Consider the following 16,604-nt stretch of genomic DNA (forward strand, 5'->3'; position numbering starts at 1 on the left):
TTACCATCATTAGGGGTCCCAATTTCATCTAGCGTGGCTGGTGTGGCAGTAGGCCTAATCACAACATTCAGTCCTGAGAAGGAAGGAGAAATTCAGGATTATCGCTTGCTGACAGATATCTTGGTGCGTGCAGCTTTTTGTACAGTCAATCCTTTTCTCCTTTAAGAAGCTGTCTTATTTTTGTGTGGCACAGAATGGTTTTCACTCTTAAAAATTCTGAACCCTTGCTCCTCTTTGTATGATTTTGTATGATTTTGTGGCAGGACTCCATGCTCTGAAATCTGAGTCTGTATTAGTTCAGTCTACTAGACTACTGTGATCTTATTTAATTTAGTTTAAAAATAAACCCAGTAACTGCAGCTCAGTTTGGAGCCTGCCTTAAATAGGATTGTGCTTCTGTAAACCCTTCAGTTACAGCTACTGTTCTTCCTGCCTTCTCCACCCCCTCCTCCACCATTTTTATTCCCTCACTCTCTTCCCTAGCTACAACATATCAATCTTAACCCTTGGTAATAGGCCACAGATAATGGCTGCTTTTAGAATCCGTTTTGAAGGTAATTCTATAACTGTGCACTTATAATTGGGCACTCAGGGGGTGCCTGATAGGAGCTGGAAAGGAACATAGGTGCCTACTTTACTTTTATAGAATACTAGCTTAGCAGGATAGATACATGTGGATGTTCTTAGACAAGACATCCAAGTATGTGCCAAAGTGCTGGTGATGTGCACATAATTTAGTATTCAATAAGTTGTATGTAATTTAGGCCCACTCATATTCTTCCTGGACTCTGATAATGTATGCCCACCTGTTTAAGGGAAGAGATGCTCACATTTACAGAGTTTTTAACAGTGAAGAAATTTACTTAAAAATTGGATCAGTGACGAATGGTCAGCGTTTGCATTTGAAAAATTAATATACATTCTGGTAGCCAGGCTTCTGAAGAGCCACAAAAACTTACAAAAATTTATATAATTTATGTTCATTGGTAACACACAAAATAGATTGTTTACAAAATATTTGTTTGCTGGGAATTGTTTTGTGTGTTGTCATATTTACAGAATTACGCTTAGGAATGTAAATGATACCGCCTTCTTTATGAAATTATCCCCTTAGTGTAACTAGTATCCCATACTTGTATGACGTTGTATGGTTTTTGGATTTTCCTTCACTCTTAGTCCTTTAACTCTGAATGCAACTACTACAGCCTCTGGCAGCCTAACTGCCAAACATGACAGCTGTATAAACCCAAATGAACCATATGGCAGCATACAGCATTTTCAGCAGGCCACATACCATTACTTTAAGAAGGATGCCTCACAGAAGAGAGAAGCACAATGCTGAGCATCTTCAGAAGGACACCTTTCAGAAAATTAGATCTGTCTCTGCAGATCGTGTTCAGATATTAAAAATGAACTCTAGTGAAGATATGTAAAGCAAATTGAAAATCAAATTCTTGAGATAACTTTGTTTTACTGAGTTTAGTTGTATAACCCACCCTGCAGTTTTAAAATGATTGAGCCACTCTAAAATGAAACTTTTTACATATTTGGCATCACACCTGCAAATGCATTCACACTTCACATCTGTTTTTCTCTTTTCTTCCCTATACCATTCCTTGTAAACTCTGTTCATCAGGCAACTCCTATCTGTATCCTGCTCTGTTACCAAATCCCAACTTAGTGCTTTCCACCTTGCATGCTGTATGCCTGGAATAGACTGCTGAATCATGCATTGTGCTCAGGGCAGGATTCAAATATAGACAAACTAGGCACATACCTAGGGCCCAAAGTCATGAGAGGTCCTACCAAGTCTGCTACCCAGCTTAAGACAGATGTGAGATACTTATAACCAGAGTAGAGTTATCAGTCAGCAGTTTTAATTAATGGTGACTGGCAGTACCTTTTTTTTTTTTTTTACATTGGTAATATACAGTGATTTGCCAGTAATCTGCTGATGGTCTGCATCCCTACTGTATACATGTACTTCTCTGCTCTGTAGGGCTGCAGTCCTTTTTGAGGTCTTCTCGATCCACATATTTCCTCAGTCTGCCAGACTTTAATCTATCTCCATCTCTTCTTGTACAGACCTTTATTCCTTCCTCATTGCCATTCCAATCAAGCACACCTTTGAAAGTAACCCAGAAAAACTGCATGGAGGCAGGTCCTGAGCATGGCAGCAGTTTACAGGCGAGTGCAAGGACTAAATCAGTATGCACATTCAGGCCACAGACTTGACCCTTCCTGCTTTTCTGGGTTCTGTCTAGGAGGCATGGCCTGTAGTATGCACTGCTTAGTCCTTGTGCTCACTCACAACCTGCTGTTGCTACCACACTCAGAAGCAGACTCTGAAATTTTCCACAAACCATTTCAGGAGAGGTGATCTAGGGGGAGGGCAACATGGGAAGTGACAAAGGCTATAATATATATAAAAAAAAAAAAAGTGAATAGAAGTTAAATTTTAAGCTTATCATTCATTTCCTTTCCTTTAGACCTCCCAGTAGGTTCTGATTCCTTGCCAGCAGATGGAGACAAAGCTCTGAACAGATTTCACTCTCGGGAGCTTCTTCAGTATATTTATCAGCTAAAAACCCAGGGCCCGGTATTCAAAATGATTTAAACAGGCAGGAGAGGCTCCTGGCCATTTAAATCACATGTCTGGGGCTAACTGGGTGTTTTCAGCAGCACGTAACAAGATGCTTCAACCGATAATGCCTGGTTAGTGCTTCAGCCAAAACAGCTATTTTAGGGGCATTCCAGGGGTAGAGTTGGCACTTTGCAGGTTAGATGCCAATATTCAACACTTTAACCAGTTAAGACAACCGCATAAATAGGACTGCATAAAATGCAGTGCCATCTTTGTGCAGTTTTTCATAGCCAGTTAATGACGAATATTGCACTTAACCAGTTGTTTTAGCCAGCTCCCTATACGCAGAAAATCGATGTCAGAGCCCGGAAGTGGCTCGGCATTGAATTTCCAGGTTTAATGCCAGTGGAGGTTAGCATAACACTGATCACAGTCAGCTGAATCTCGAGCCCCCAGATTAAAAACCCATCAGACATGACAACAACAAAAATAGTTTTTCTTGAACTTCCCAAAACACCATTGGAACCAGAGCTGAGAGTCTCTGATCAGTAACCCATAGACAAGCCAGTACCCAAAACCCAATGGTAAGATTGACCCAGATAACTTAGAATGAGCAACAATGCACTTGCAGTTCATTGTCTGAACTTTCAACTTTTGTGTGGATTCTGGACTGGTCTGGCAGGATTAAAAAAATGAAAATAACAGGTAAATTTTAATTTTACCTACCTTTTATAGTCCATGCCATTTTGGTCCAGACAAGTAGAACATCCCCAGTCTCCATATAGCTCAGGTAGGAGGAATCCATGACTACTCTCAGGACTGTTGTGGCAAAGGCAGAAATTCTGCTGGCCTGAACACCCAAGTTTAAGTGCTTAGAGTAGGATTGCAATGAAGGCAATGTCTCTGTCCTGCTATTATCATTGGGAAAGAGTTCAGGCTGTTTATATAAGGACTCCTGTGCCCTCATCAAGGGATTATTCAGGCCTCTAGAAATCGATCCATTAGAGATCACTGCATGATTTTTTGGGACCCATTCTGACCATGTTCTTGAACCAAATCAAAACTGTGCTCTTAATGATGGTACAGGTTTTACCTTGGTCCAGTATCCTCTGAAGGAAGAACCAGATCGAAGGAATTGAACCCACAGGGGAAAAATATGGAATCTTTTTGTAAAGCTAAACTTTGAGGCTCCAAACTCTAACATAGGTCATTTTTTCAGAAGAGTCTAAGATAAGAGACATCCCATTTACAAGTAGAAATCTCTTCTCCACCCAAATTTGCTAGGGGGCTTAGTAACTTGTGCTTCCTCACCTCCCTTTCCCTCCAGGATCTACCAGAAGATTCTAAAAGCAGAACCCTTCTGATTATAACAATCCAGAGAAGGCACAAGACATCAGAGTTCCAAACCAAGGAGCAATAGCTTTTCTTTCTCCACCAGGTATTGGTAACTTATAGAAAGTCTTGTGCATAATCAGCACAAAGTCAAATAAGAAAGGCCCCTAGGAAGGAAGAAGGGAAAGAACCACTAAGGCCCGTAAGACCTTTTCTGCTCAGGTGACCAAAAATGGAAAAGGATAGGAAGATGGCTAAGGGAAACAGGGCTATGGCAGGACTGCATGGCAGATAAAAACATAGCAGCTCTTCTACTAGCATGCAGACTACACAAGCAGGGCAGAATGGATTGTCCCAGGCCTGGGTTTCAGCCCTGAATATCCTTCACATGTCTTGCTAAACTCTTCCATAGTGCTGACAGTGGATTCCTCCCCCTCCAACACACTCAACAGCTGGTCCTGCAGTCCCTGTTTTCCAATAATTTTAACATAATTGGCTTCCCAATAAAAGGGTTCTCATAAAGAGATGCAGAGAAGCCAGTAGAAGGAATGGAGAGGAGGTTAGGAAGCTGATATAAGTAGAATCTGACACCTCTGATCACTCCACTCCATCCTTGCTCAACAAGAGGACCACCATAGTCAGAAGTCTTGATAGCATACCTACCAGGCCGTGCTGTACCAGAAGCAAACAAAGGCCAAACTGTGAGAGCCTGCTCAACGGTAGGCAGAAAGCCTAGAGCCCTGTGTATAGACCTACCAGTACCTGCTGTGCCACAAGCAGCTGAAAATCAAAGCTGAATCCTGGGAGTCTGCTCAACTGGAAAAACAGCCAAATGCTGTTGCCCTGGGAGCCCTATTGGAATCCTGCTCCACCTGGGGAAGATGGGCTGGAGACCATTGCTCTGGGGGCCTAATAATCTTGCTGTACCAGTAAATATGTCAAGACCATCTGCTGGAGACAGAGTAAAAAAAACAGCATCAGCCCCTATAAGTGAAGTGATGTCAGCTCATAGCATTTTTTTTGTTTAATTTGTTGTTGCTTGACTATCAGAATCAAAGAAAATTTATTTATGTTATAACAATTTTATTGATGACAAACCAAAGCATATACATCCAAAATTGCAGTGATACACTGTTCAGATATGAGAATGCTTAATACAAGCAATAATGCCATCTGTCAGCCTTTTAACCATTTTTATCCCCCCCCCCCCCCACCCCACCCCACCCCTGTATTGTAGTATTCAACCATTTTTATTGATGACACATACAATACAAACCATACGGTAAATAGCATAACATCTGATTACATACAATCAATTTGAGAAACTCCAACAATTATTACCAATTGAAAACCGTCATCAAGTTTTTTGTAAACAAACAATTCAAGCCCCCCCCCCCCCCAAACCTCCCTTCAGCTCACCAGAAAAAAAGGGGGAGGGAGGGGCTCCAACCAGGACGGGACCCGCGCGACTAAGGCCTACCTACCCGGCAGACTCCAACACTCCTGACCCTGTAACAGAGCATCTCGACCCTCGCCAAGTCAGCCATCAAGCTAAAGAGAATTCAAGAGCAGACTCCTGGCCCTATGCGGAAGGGACTCAACATATACATCCCATACTGCATGAAAAACCTTTAATCTCTTAGGGGTTTGCCTAGCATATTGGCGCTCTAGAAGCATCAGGGCATGCAATCGATTTCTCCTTGTCCAAAAAGATGGAGCTACCTCCCCAACCCAAACCGCAAGGATCACTTTCTTACCCAGAATCCCAGCTTTCCGGGGAAACAAAATTTATACCTGATTGCGGATGCGAAAGATTTCATAATTATCCAATAATACAGCTGCAGGAGAAAACGGTAAGTCACAGCCCAATAGCCTCCCCAAATAATTTAAAACAGCTCTCCAAAAAACCTTCACCTTCTGGCATTCCCAAAAGGCATGGAAAAATGAGTTAGACCCTTGCTGACATTTCTGACATACCAGGGACTCTACTGCCCCTATCTTAAACATTCGGTCTTAAGTAAAATATGCCCTATGTAGAGTCCGAAATTGACACTCTCTCAACTCAATTCTCACCGAAATCTCAGGGATTCGTTTGATAAGCTTCAGAGGCTCTATGGCAATACCTGATCTCCCCAAATCCCGACCCCACCTAGCAATAAGGTCATCATATGTCCGAGGTTGAGAGCTTGACTGCAATGCTTTGTGCAACCCAGAAACGGATAGACCTCCATCCCGAAATTTATCAAAGAATGCCTGTAAACTTATACCCAAGGACGGAACAGGAGCCCCCTGATCCAAAGAAAGTACATAATGACGTAATTGAAAATAAGCCATCAAATCCCGCATCTCTGCAACCCCTTTCATTAATAAGGCCGCCCAGGAGAACAGCCTACCCTCAGAGTCTAAAACATGCTGCAACAAAGAAACTCCCCTGGTCGCCCAACGAGCAAAGCTAGCATTCTCCCTCCCAGAGAAAACTGCATATTTCGTCCAATTGGAAGCTGGTCCGAAATATCAGGCCCCCCTCCTAACCGCAAAGTCATGAACCACCAAGTCAGACGCAGCGATCGGAGTAACACACTATGGGGCTCATTTTCAAAGCACTTAGACTTACAAAGTTCCATAGGTTTCTATGTAACTTTGTAAGTCTAAGTTAATTTGGTCTTGGTCCTGTTCACTCCTTATTCACATCAGTTTGAAAACACTCCTTTTAAGGCTGCTTTCCCATTTCCCATAGGCTCTTGTCTTAAGTCACTCTATACAACGTACATTCTAATTTTGTGTATGTGTGTGTGTATACTGTACTGTGTGACTAGTAGCACTACTTCTAGTAGTAGTGCTCTGTTCTGACAGATTTATACTGTATTTTTAAAGCAGTTTGCGCCACCCTTCACCTGGAAACATACCTAGTTTGTCAAGCTTTCTTTAATTTCTTTAAACAAATCACTGTAAAAGTAATATATTGCTCATTGGTCCTCTTAACATTAAAAAAAAAAAAAAGGAGGGGAAAAAACCTCAAAAGACCCAGGTGCTCAAGTGAACTTGCCACTTTTATCTTCATAGCACCCACCGGGCCACTACATCATCTTTGGCCAAAACCTCCTTAAGGATTTTTTTGTTCTTTTTAATGCCCAGAAAACATCTTGCTCACCTCACTCAGTGTAAAACAGAATTACAGGCTTGTCCACTGAGTGAGGTGAGCACAGTGGTTTTTTTTTTGGGCGTTAAAAAGAACAAAAATATCTACAAGGAAGTTTTTGGCCAATGATGATGTAGTGGCCCGGTGGGTGGTAATGAAGATACAAGTGACAAGTTTCACTTGATCACCTGGGTCTTTTGAGGTCTTTTCCTCCTTTTTTGCATTTTTTATGTTGAGGACCCATGAGCAATATACATTACTTTCTACAGTGATTGTTTAAAGAGATTCTGAGATTGTGTAGAAGTGTTTTTTTTCGATTGGAAGTGATCTTTCAAACTTTCAGGATTGCCATAGTGACTGTGCATGAGAGATTTGCAATGCACCAAGTCCTCCAAGAGAGGTTTGACATATATTGCATATTTATTAAGGATATATTCAAAAACTGGTAGGGAAACTTTGTCTTGAAATATTGGAATTAGAGCAGTGCTTCTCATCGGCATACCCAGCCAGTCAGGGTTTCAGGATATCCACAATGAATATGCATGAGATAGATTTGCATGCACTGCCTCCTTTGAATGCAAATCATCTAATGCATATGAATTCTGAATACCGTGAAACCCTGACTGGCTGGATGTGCCTCAGACTGGGATGAGAAGCATTGCTCTAATTCCAATATTTCAAGACAATGTTTCCTTACCAGTTTGGTTTTCAGGATATCCTTAATAAATATTCAAGAGAGAGTGGCATATACTAGAGACTTGGTGCATGCTAGAAATTGGCCTGTACTGGAGACTGACTGAGCACCACGGACTGGGTTGAGCAGCACTGAATTATTGGCTGATGACTGCATCTTCAATCGTTATCCATATTCTCTCAGGTTTCTTTCTTCATTTTTGTAACCAGATCCCTCAGCATAGAATCTTAGGTCATATGGATGCTCTGTATTCCTACTGAGGCTGTTATAAACTTGTGCCTTTGTCAGATTTCATCCCCCTTCTTCAAAACATGCCTTGCCCCCTCTTTTTTTTTTTTTTTGATACTGTGTTTATTTCCTGTTTTTAAAGATAGCTGTTGTGATTCAGTCTTCCAAATTATCTGATACTTTGGCAGGGGATTGAAGATTATTATGGTGATATGGACTTCAAAATGGCAGGCACGACCAAAGGAATAACTGCGTTACAGGTATATTTTGCTTTGTTAGTTTCATTATTATGGGAAAGTCACTGGGCTAATGCACTTCATTCTTTAAAGTTTTGGCCTGTCAATAGAAATAGAATAAAATAAAACTTAGAAAAGAAAATAAGATGATACCTTTTTTTATTGGACTAATTTAATAAATTTTTTGATTAGCTTTCGAAGGTAGCCCTTCTTCGTCAGATCAGAAATAAGCAAATTAAGTGAAACATACCTTTTTTTATGTATGGGTGCTATATTGGAGAAACAAGCCAGATGCTGAAGAAGAGATTTAATTTATATAGACATCATATGAAAAATGCCAGTGCCAATCAAGATGTTACCTCTGTGGGACAGCACTTTACAAAACTAGAACACTGTACTAATGATTTTATAGTGAGAATACTTAAAGGAAACTTTAAAACAATACAGGAGAGGGGGATCACGTGACGCTATGCACAGGAGCGGACGCTAGTCGAATTGCTCCTGCCTTCTCCTCAAGAATCGAGTTGAAAAAACTCAATCTAAAAGCGTTTGTTTGATTGTTACCGGCAAGAGGAAGCTTTGGGAAACAGAGGCATTTACTTACTATCGATTCAAAAGCTAATGGCGACCAAATCAACTAGAAAAGAGAAAGATAAGAACCGGCAAGCTGAGGACAAAATGGCGGCGCCGGCGAGCCCGGGAACTTCAGCGGTTGGATCTGCATGGGCCGCCGAGATAGTGGGCGAAGTCACACAAGCTTTGGAAGCTATTTTAGAGAAAAAACTCAGCTCACTAGACACTAAGTTAGAATCGCTGCATAACAGTGTAAATCAAATTCAGCTAGAAATGGTGACTTACCAACAGCGAGCCAGTGATACTGAAGATTCGCGTTGGTACTTTAGAGTCAGAAATAAACCAGCTGAAAAAAAACACTTGCCTCTTACGAAGAAAAGCTTGAGGATTTAGAAAACAGGTCAATACGAAATAAGTCTTCGGATGGTGGGTCTGTCGGAGGGACAAGGAGATCGAGACTTAAGCAGATACTGGAAACATGGTTGGCAGAGGAACTTGAACTACCGGAATCTTTGGGCCCGCTGAAAATTGAACGAGCTCACCGTCTAGGCCCAAAGCAGACGGCAGAAGGTAGACCACGTGTAGTCATTTGCAAAATTTTAAACTTTGCCCATAAAAACGCGATTTGCAGGCCTTAAGGAATGGGAAAGAACTGCACAGTGGAAATCGCAAAGTATATGTTTTCAAGACTACTCAGCGCAGTGGCAGCGCAAAGGAAAAAGTTTTCCGCCAATCTGTTCTGAACTCGTCAACCGGAAAGCTAAATTGGCGCTGCTATACCCGGCGAAATTGAGAATTAATCATCACTCGGAATAAAAATATTTGACTCAGTGGAAACAGCAAAACTTTTGGTACAACAGATGGAAAATGGACATAATGCGGCGAAATGATGCGATGCAATAACAATCTGAGATAGAGAATAATTGGTAGGGGGACTGATTACGGATAAAAAACGCATCCTAAAGATATGTCCCGCTGGGGTAAACTCAGCGGGAAGAGGTAATTAAAAGATGAGGCTATAACAAATAGTCAGGAGAAGATCATAGAGACTAAGACAGTTGATGATAAATGTCGTTGGAAACTGGACTATTTTGGTAAACCTTAATAATTGAAGAAGGCATTATAACTTGTCAACCTCGTAAACATAGACAGAAGTAAAAGTGAACTGTTTATCAATACTTCAGGTATCGTATAAAGAAGGGGAAATAATTCCCAGATAGCAACTGATATGAGACATACTGAAGAGAAAAGATAGACAATTTAACTGATAAGAAAGCTTAAATGCGGTAAAGAAATATATGATAGAAGGGATGTGATAGCACGATTGATATATAGACCTATATGGTTAGAAGAGGAATGAAAAACTGTAATGTTGAATGTCAAGAGATAAGTAATTATATAGAAGATTATTATTAAGAGAGGAGAAGGGGTGTCGGAAGTGATCCATTTCCTTAGGGAACAGAAGGGGTAGAGAGGGAGAACATGGGGCTGGGAAAGGGGAGGGGGGGGGGGGACTAACTCAAGTAGTATTAAAAGTGAAATTATCACAATTTGTAGAAGACCGAAATGTACGAGAGGGAGGCTGGAGGCTGGGCTGGCCTCTCTCAAAAGGAGAAGATGAATCTGATACAGATTGGCGGGACTTTGGAGGGTAAACATTAAGGTAGCCTCATGGAATGTAGGAGGTATACACTCCCCTATTAAGCGCTCCAAGATTCTGCGACAGCTTAAACGTCTTGGAACAGATATAGCGCTGTTACAAGAAACGCACTTGTCAGATGCTGAGCACACCAAATTGGCTAAGTGGTGGGTTGCGGACTGTGTGGCAACGGCGGCCTTGGGCCGGAAAGGGGGGGTGGCAATACTTTTTAGAAAAGGTATGGCTGTCCAAGTGCATAAAACGATTAAAGATGTGGAAGGCCGGTTTGTACTCTGCATTGCCACAATAAATAGACAAAAAATAATCTTGGGTAGTATTTACGCTCCTAATACATTGGATTTAAAATTTTATAAAAGATTACTTAGGCAGATCACATCAACTGGAACCATTGCCCTTATTGTTGGGAGGTGATTTTAATATGACTTGGGACCCATATAATGGACAGATCACATCCCCCGCTGACTTAAGGCGGATTAGTACCAGAGGTCTGCCGGATCTATGCACACACTCGGGCTCATAGATAGATGGAGGACACTGGGCATCCACTAGACAAAGAATATACCCATCAATCTAGAGCTCATGGCACCTCAGCCAGAATTGACTATTTGCTAGCTTCCCACACTTTATTAACAGATATTACTGAGGCACATATAGAACCTTGTGTTATATCGGATCATTCAGTGATTAGAATGTGCTGGAAAGGAGGAGGGGAGAAGAGAAATTAAATAGTTGGACGTTCCCAGCTACTTGTTTAAAGAACTCACGATTTGGGGAATATTTATGGGCTAAATGGACTGAATATAGCACTTTAACGAGGGTACGGTAGACAGTTCCACCAGCTTTTGGGAAGCCGCAAAGCAGTATTAAGAGGGGAGATAATAAGTTATGTGTCACAATATAAACGTGCCCGTGATAGGGAAATTGTGCGGCTAAGAAAAGAAGACTAATTAAGTTGAATAGACAAATTATGGGTCTAACCCCATGTAGTCAGATTAGACAAGAGGTGATAGAACTACAAACAACTTTGAACTCCCTGATACATGATAGAGAATTGAAATCTCAAGCCTATTAAGCGCTTTCAGCTATATAAGCTGGAAATAAAGGAGGCAAATTTCTAGCTAGACTTATAGCATCTAAATACGCATCTAAAAATATAACAGCTATTAAAAATAAAGAGGTGAAATATCTCCACACTAATAAAGAGATTAGATCAACGTTCCAGACATATTACCAAAGCCTCTATAAGGCGTCGGAACAAGAAGGACTTCCGGGAGAGCTATTTTGGATGGGGTGCAGACCCCTAAATTACAAGATGGGGATAGTACTCAATTAAATGCAAAAATTACTGCTGAGGAGGTGACATGGGTAATAACTCAAAGTAAAATGGGTAAGGGGGCCCCGGGCCCAGATGGGTATAAAGCAGAATTTTATAAATTGATGGTGACTCGGTGGTCCCCACACTGGTCAAGGTGTTTAATGAATGGATGGAGAATGGTAGGATGCCAGATCAATTAAATTTGGCTAGGATTGTTGTGTTTCCTAAGCCTAAAAGAGACGAAAAACTGGTAACCTCCTATAGGACCTATTTCATTACTTAACCAGGAAGCAAAATTATTTGCAAAAATTCTAGCAAATAGACTGGGGCGAGTGCTACCTCATCTTATCCACACAGCTCAGGTGGGTTTGTACAAGGTAGATCAGTTTCCAAAATTTGAGAAGTATACTGGCAGCACTAGAAAGGTTTGGGCCACTCCCAGGCACAAGCATTAATGATAAGCTTCGATGCGGAGAAAGCATTTGATAGAGTGGAGTGGGCCCTTCCTGTACTCTGTGCTGGAAAGATATGGATTTCAGGGTGGATTTGTACAGGCGATCAGGGCATTGTATCACCAACCTAGAGCACAGGTTATGGTGGAATGGGAATATATCGGAGGAGATCCAGATTAGTAGAGGTATCTAGACAGGGGTGTCCGCTCTCACCTCTACTTTTGCACTGCAGTTGGACCCCTTAATTAGAGACATATATGACTGCGCGCGGATTCCTGGAGTACAACTTAAAAATCAGGAATTTAAGCTTGCCGCGTTTGCGGATGACCTAATGAGGGTTATTAACAAACCGAAGGAGACCCTGTACAGTCTACTAGAGTTAATTCAAGAATATGGAGATTACTCGGAGCTTTAAATTAAACATAGACAAATCTGAAGCTCTTGGGATAAACCTTAGACATTCGGGCCTATTGGCCGGAAGGATTTCCTTTGAAATGTACGTGCAAGTCTTTTACATATTTAGGGATTCAACGACCGGCTAAATTGAAGGAGCTTTATACTTTAAATGTTACAACATTTGGAACAGACATCTCAACAGTTGGATTCATGGGGCAGTTTAACACTATCTTTGATGGGAGGATTAGTCCTTATCAAAATGGTGATATTGCCAAGATGGCTATACACATTACAGGTACTGCCCATAGTGTTATTGCAAAAAGATATCAAGCGCTTATATCGATTGATATCTAGATTCTGCTGGGCAAAAAAAACGGGCTAAGATGCAATTGAAACATATGATGGGGGATGGAGGCAAGGGGGCCTGGGAATACCTAATATAAAGTTTTATAATATGGCATGCCTCCTGCGTCAACACGAGATTGGCTATACCAAACCCAGGAACACACACCTCTAGAGATGGAGGAAGCGCTATATAGTCCATATCATGGGATAACATTAGCACATTTACAGAAAAAGGAGATACCGTATAGACTTAGACAAAATGTTCTGATACTATCACTTAGAGCAGCGTGGGAGATTCTTAGGGGAACTGTTGCGGGGAGATCCAAGAGTAACTGAGTATTTAAACATTAGGGAAATCCGTCTTTCGTGCCCGGGCTGGAAATAAAACATTTGATAGTGGGCACAGGCAGGTGTTACTTGTATAGCTGATGTACTGGGAGAGAGAGGGGACATACTGCCACTGTCACAGCTATTGGCTCAGAGGGAGCAGGTCTGGGGTGATGTATACGCGCACTGTCAACTTAAACATTATGTACAAACATTAGATAAAACAGCATTGCAGTGTAACTGGGCAACAAAATCAAAAAATTCTTTGATGAGATATCTGACAACGCCCCATCTATACCCAGATACATCGGAAGTTGTGGGAGCTGGCTCCATTGAAGGAGATAGCCACGATTAGACAGAGATGGGAAAAAGATATGAGTTGTAATTTAGAATCATGGGATATTACTGCGCAGATAAAAAATATACCAAGAATAATTGGGGCGCAGATTACAGTGAATGCGCGTATCGAATAATTAGTACCAGAGGTCTGCCGGATCTATGCACAACACTCGGGCTCATAGATATATGGAGGACACTGCATCCACTAGACAAGAATATACCCATCAATCTAGAGCTCATGGCACCGTCAGCCAGAATTGACTATTTGCTAGCTTCCCACACTTTATTAACAGATATTACTGAGGCACATATAGAACCTTGTGTTATATCGGATCATTCAGTGATTAGAATGTGCTGGAAAGGAGGAGGGGGAGGAAGAGAAATTAAATAGTGGACGTTCCCAAGCTACTTGTTTAAAGACTCACGATTGGGGAATATTTACGGGCTAAATGGACTGAATATAAGCACTTTAACGAGGGTACGGTAGACAGTGCCACCAGCTTTTGGGAAGCCGCAAAAAGCAGTATTAAGAGGGGAGATAATAAGTTAGTGTCACAATATAAACGTGCCCGTGATAGGGAAATTGTGCGGCTAGAAAAGAGACTAATTAAGTTGAATAGACAATATGGTCTAACCCCATGTAGTCAGATTAGACAAGAGGTGATAGAACTACAAACAACTTTGAACTCCCTGATACATGATAGAGAATTGAAATCTCAAGCCTATTATCGCTTTCAGCTATATAAAGCATGGAAATAAAGGAGGCAAATTTCTAGCTAGACTTATAGCATCTAAATACTCATCTAAAAATATAACAGCTATTAAAAATAAAGAGGGGAAATATCTCCACACTAATAAAGAGATTAGATCAACGTTCCAGACATATTACCAAAGCCTCTATAAGGCGTCGGAACAAGAAGGACTTCCGGGAGAGCTATTTTTGGATGGGGTGCAGACCCCTAAAATTAACAAGATGGGGATAGTACTCAATTAAATGCAAAAATTACTGCTGATGAGGTGACATGGGTAATAACGCAAAGTAAAATGGGTAAGGCCCCGGCCCAGATGGGTATAAGCAGAATTTTATAAATTGATGGGTGACTCGGTGGTCCCACACTGGTCAGGTGTTTAATGAATGGATGGAGAATGGTAGGATGCCAGATCAATTAAATTTGGCTAGGATTGTTGTGTTTCCTAAGCCTAAAAGAGACGAAAAACTGGTAACCTCCTATAGACCTATTTCATTACTTAACCAGGAAGCAAAATTATTTGCAAATAATTCTAGCAAATAGACTGGGGCGAGTGCTACCTCATCTTATCCACACAGCTCAGGTGGGGTTTGTACAAGGTAGATCAGTTTCCAAAAATTTGAGAAGTATACTGGCAGCACTAGAAGGTTTGGGCCACTCCCAGGCACAAGCATTAATGATAAGCTTCGATGCTGAGAAAGCATTTGATAGAGTGGAGTGGCCCTTCCTGTACTCTGTGCTGGAAAGATATGGATTTCAGGGTGGATTTGTACAGGCGATCAGGGCATTGTATCACCAACCTAGAGCACAGGTGATGGTGAATGGGAATATATCGGAGGAGATCCAGATTAGTAGAGGTACTAGACAGGGGTGTCCGCTCTCACCTCTACTTTTTGCACTGCAGTTGGACCCCTTAATTAGAGACATATATGACTGCGCGGCGATTCCTGGAGTACAACTTAAAAATCAGGAATTTAAGCTTGCCGCGTTTGCGGATGACCTAATGATGGTTATTACAAAACCGAAGGAGACCCTGTACAGTCTACTAGAGTTAATTCAAGAATATGGAGATTACTCGGGCTTTAAATTAAACATAGACAAATCTGAAGCTCTTGGGATAAACTTAGACATTCGGGCCTATTGGCCGGAAGGATTTCCTTTGAAATGTACGTGCAAGTCTTTTACATATTTAGGGATTCAACTACCGGCTAAATTGAAGGAGCTTTATACTTTAAATGTTACAAACATGTTGGAACAGACATCTCAACAGTTGGATTCATGGGGCAGTTTAACACATCTTTGATGGGGAGGATTAGTCTTATCAAAATGTGATATTGCCAAGATGGCTATACACATTACAGGTACTGCCCATAGTGTTATTGCAAAAAGATATCAAGCGCTTATATCGATTGATATCTAGATTCTGCTGGGCAAAAAAAACGGGCTAAGATGCAATTGAAACATATGATGGGGGGATGGAGGCAAGGGGGCCTGGGAATACCTAATATAAAGTTTTATAATATGGCATGCCTCCTGCGTCAAACACGAGATTGGCTATACCAAACCCAGGAACACACACCTCTAGAGATGGAGGAAGCGCTATATAGTCCATATCATGGGATAACATTAGCACATTTACAGAAAAGGAGATACCGTATAGACTTAGACAAAATGTTCTGATACTATCACTTAGAGCAGCGTGGAGATTCTTAGGGGAACTGTTGCGGGGAGATCCAAGAGTAACTGAGTATTTAAACATTAGGGGAAATCCGTCTTTCGTGCCCGGGCTGGAAAATAAAACATTTGATAGGTGGGCACAGGCAGGTGTTACTTGTATAGCTGATGTACTGGGAGAGAGAGGGGACATACTGCCACTGTCACAGCTATTGGCTCAGAGGGAGCAGGTCTGGGGTGATGTATACGCGCACTGTCAACTTAAACATTATGTACAAACATTAGATAAAACAGCATTGCAGTGTAAACTGGGCAACAAAATCAAAAAATTCTTTGATGAGATATCTGACAACGCCCCATCTATATCCCAGATACATCGGAAGTTGTGGGAGCTGGCTCCATTGAAGGAGATAGCCACGATTAGACAGAGATGGGAAAAAGATATGAGTTGTAATTTAGAATCATGGGATATTACTGCGCAGATAAAAAATATACCAAGAATAATTGGGGGCGCAGATTACAGTGAATGCGCGTATCGAATAATTTACAGAGCTTATTTTA

The 16,604-nt window shown here is 41.4% G+C and overlaps 1 protein-coding gene across 1 annotated transcript in view; it reads left to right on the forward strand.

Annotated features, from left to right (window-relative positions):
- PNPT1 (polyribonucleotide nucleotidyltransferase 1) overlaps positions 1-16,604 on the forward strand; it is a 162,675-nt gene that overhangs the window by 106,907 nt on the left and 39,164 nt on the right. The window contains exons 19-20 of the mRNA XM_030196210.1: positions 14-123; positions 8,166-8,237. Of these exons, the coding sequence (XP_030052070.1) occupies positions 14-123; positions 8,166-8,237 (182 nt within the window). The remainder of the gene's footprint in view (positions 1-13; positions 124-8,165; positions 8,238-16,604) is intronic.

The sequence above is a fragment of the Microcaecilia unicolor genome, chromosome 3, assembly GCF_901765095.1.
Source record: "Microcaecilia unicolor chromosome 3, aMicUni1.1, whole genome shotgun sequence".
Classification (NCBI taxonomy): Eukaryota; Metazoa; Chordata; class Amphibia; order Gymnophiona; family Siphonopidae; genus Microcaecilia; species Microcaecilia unicolor.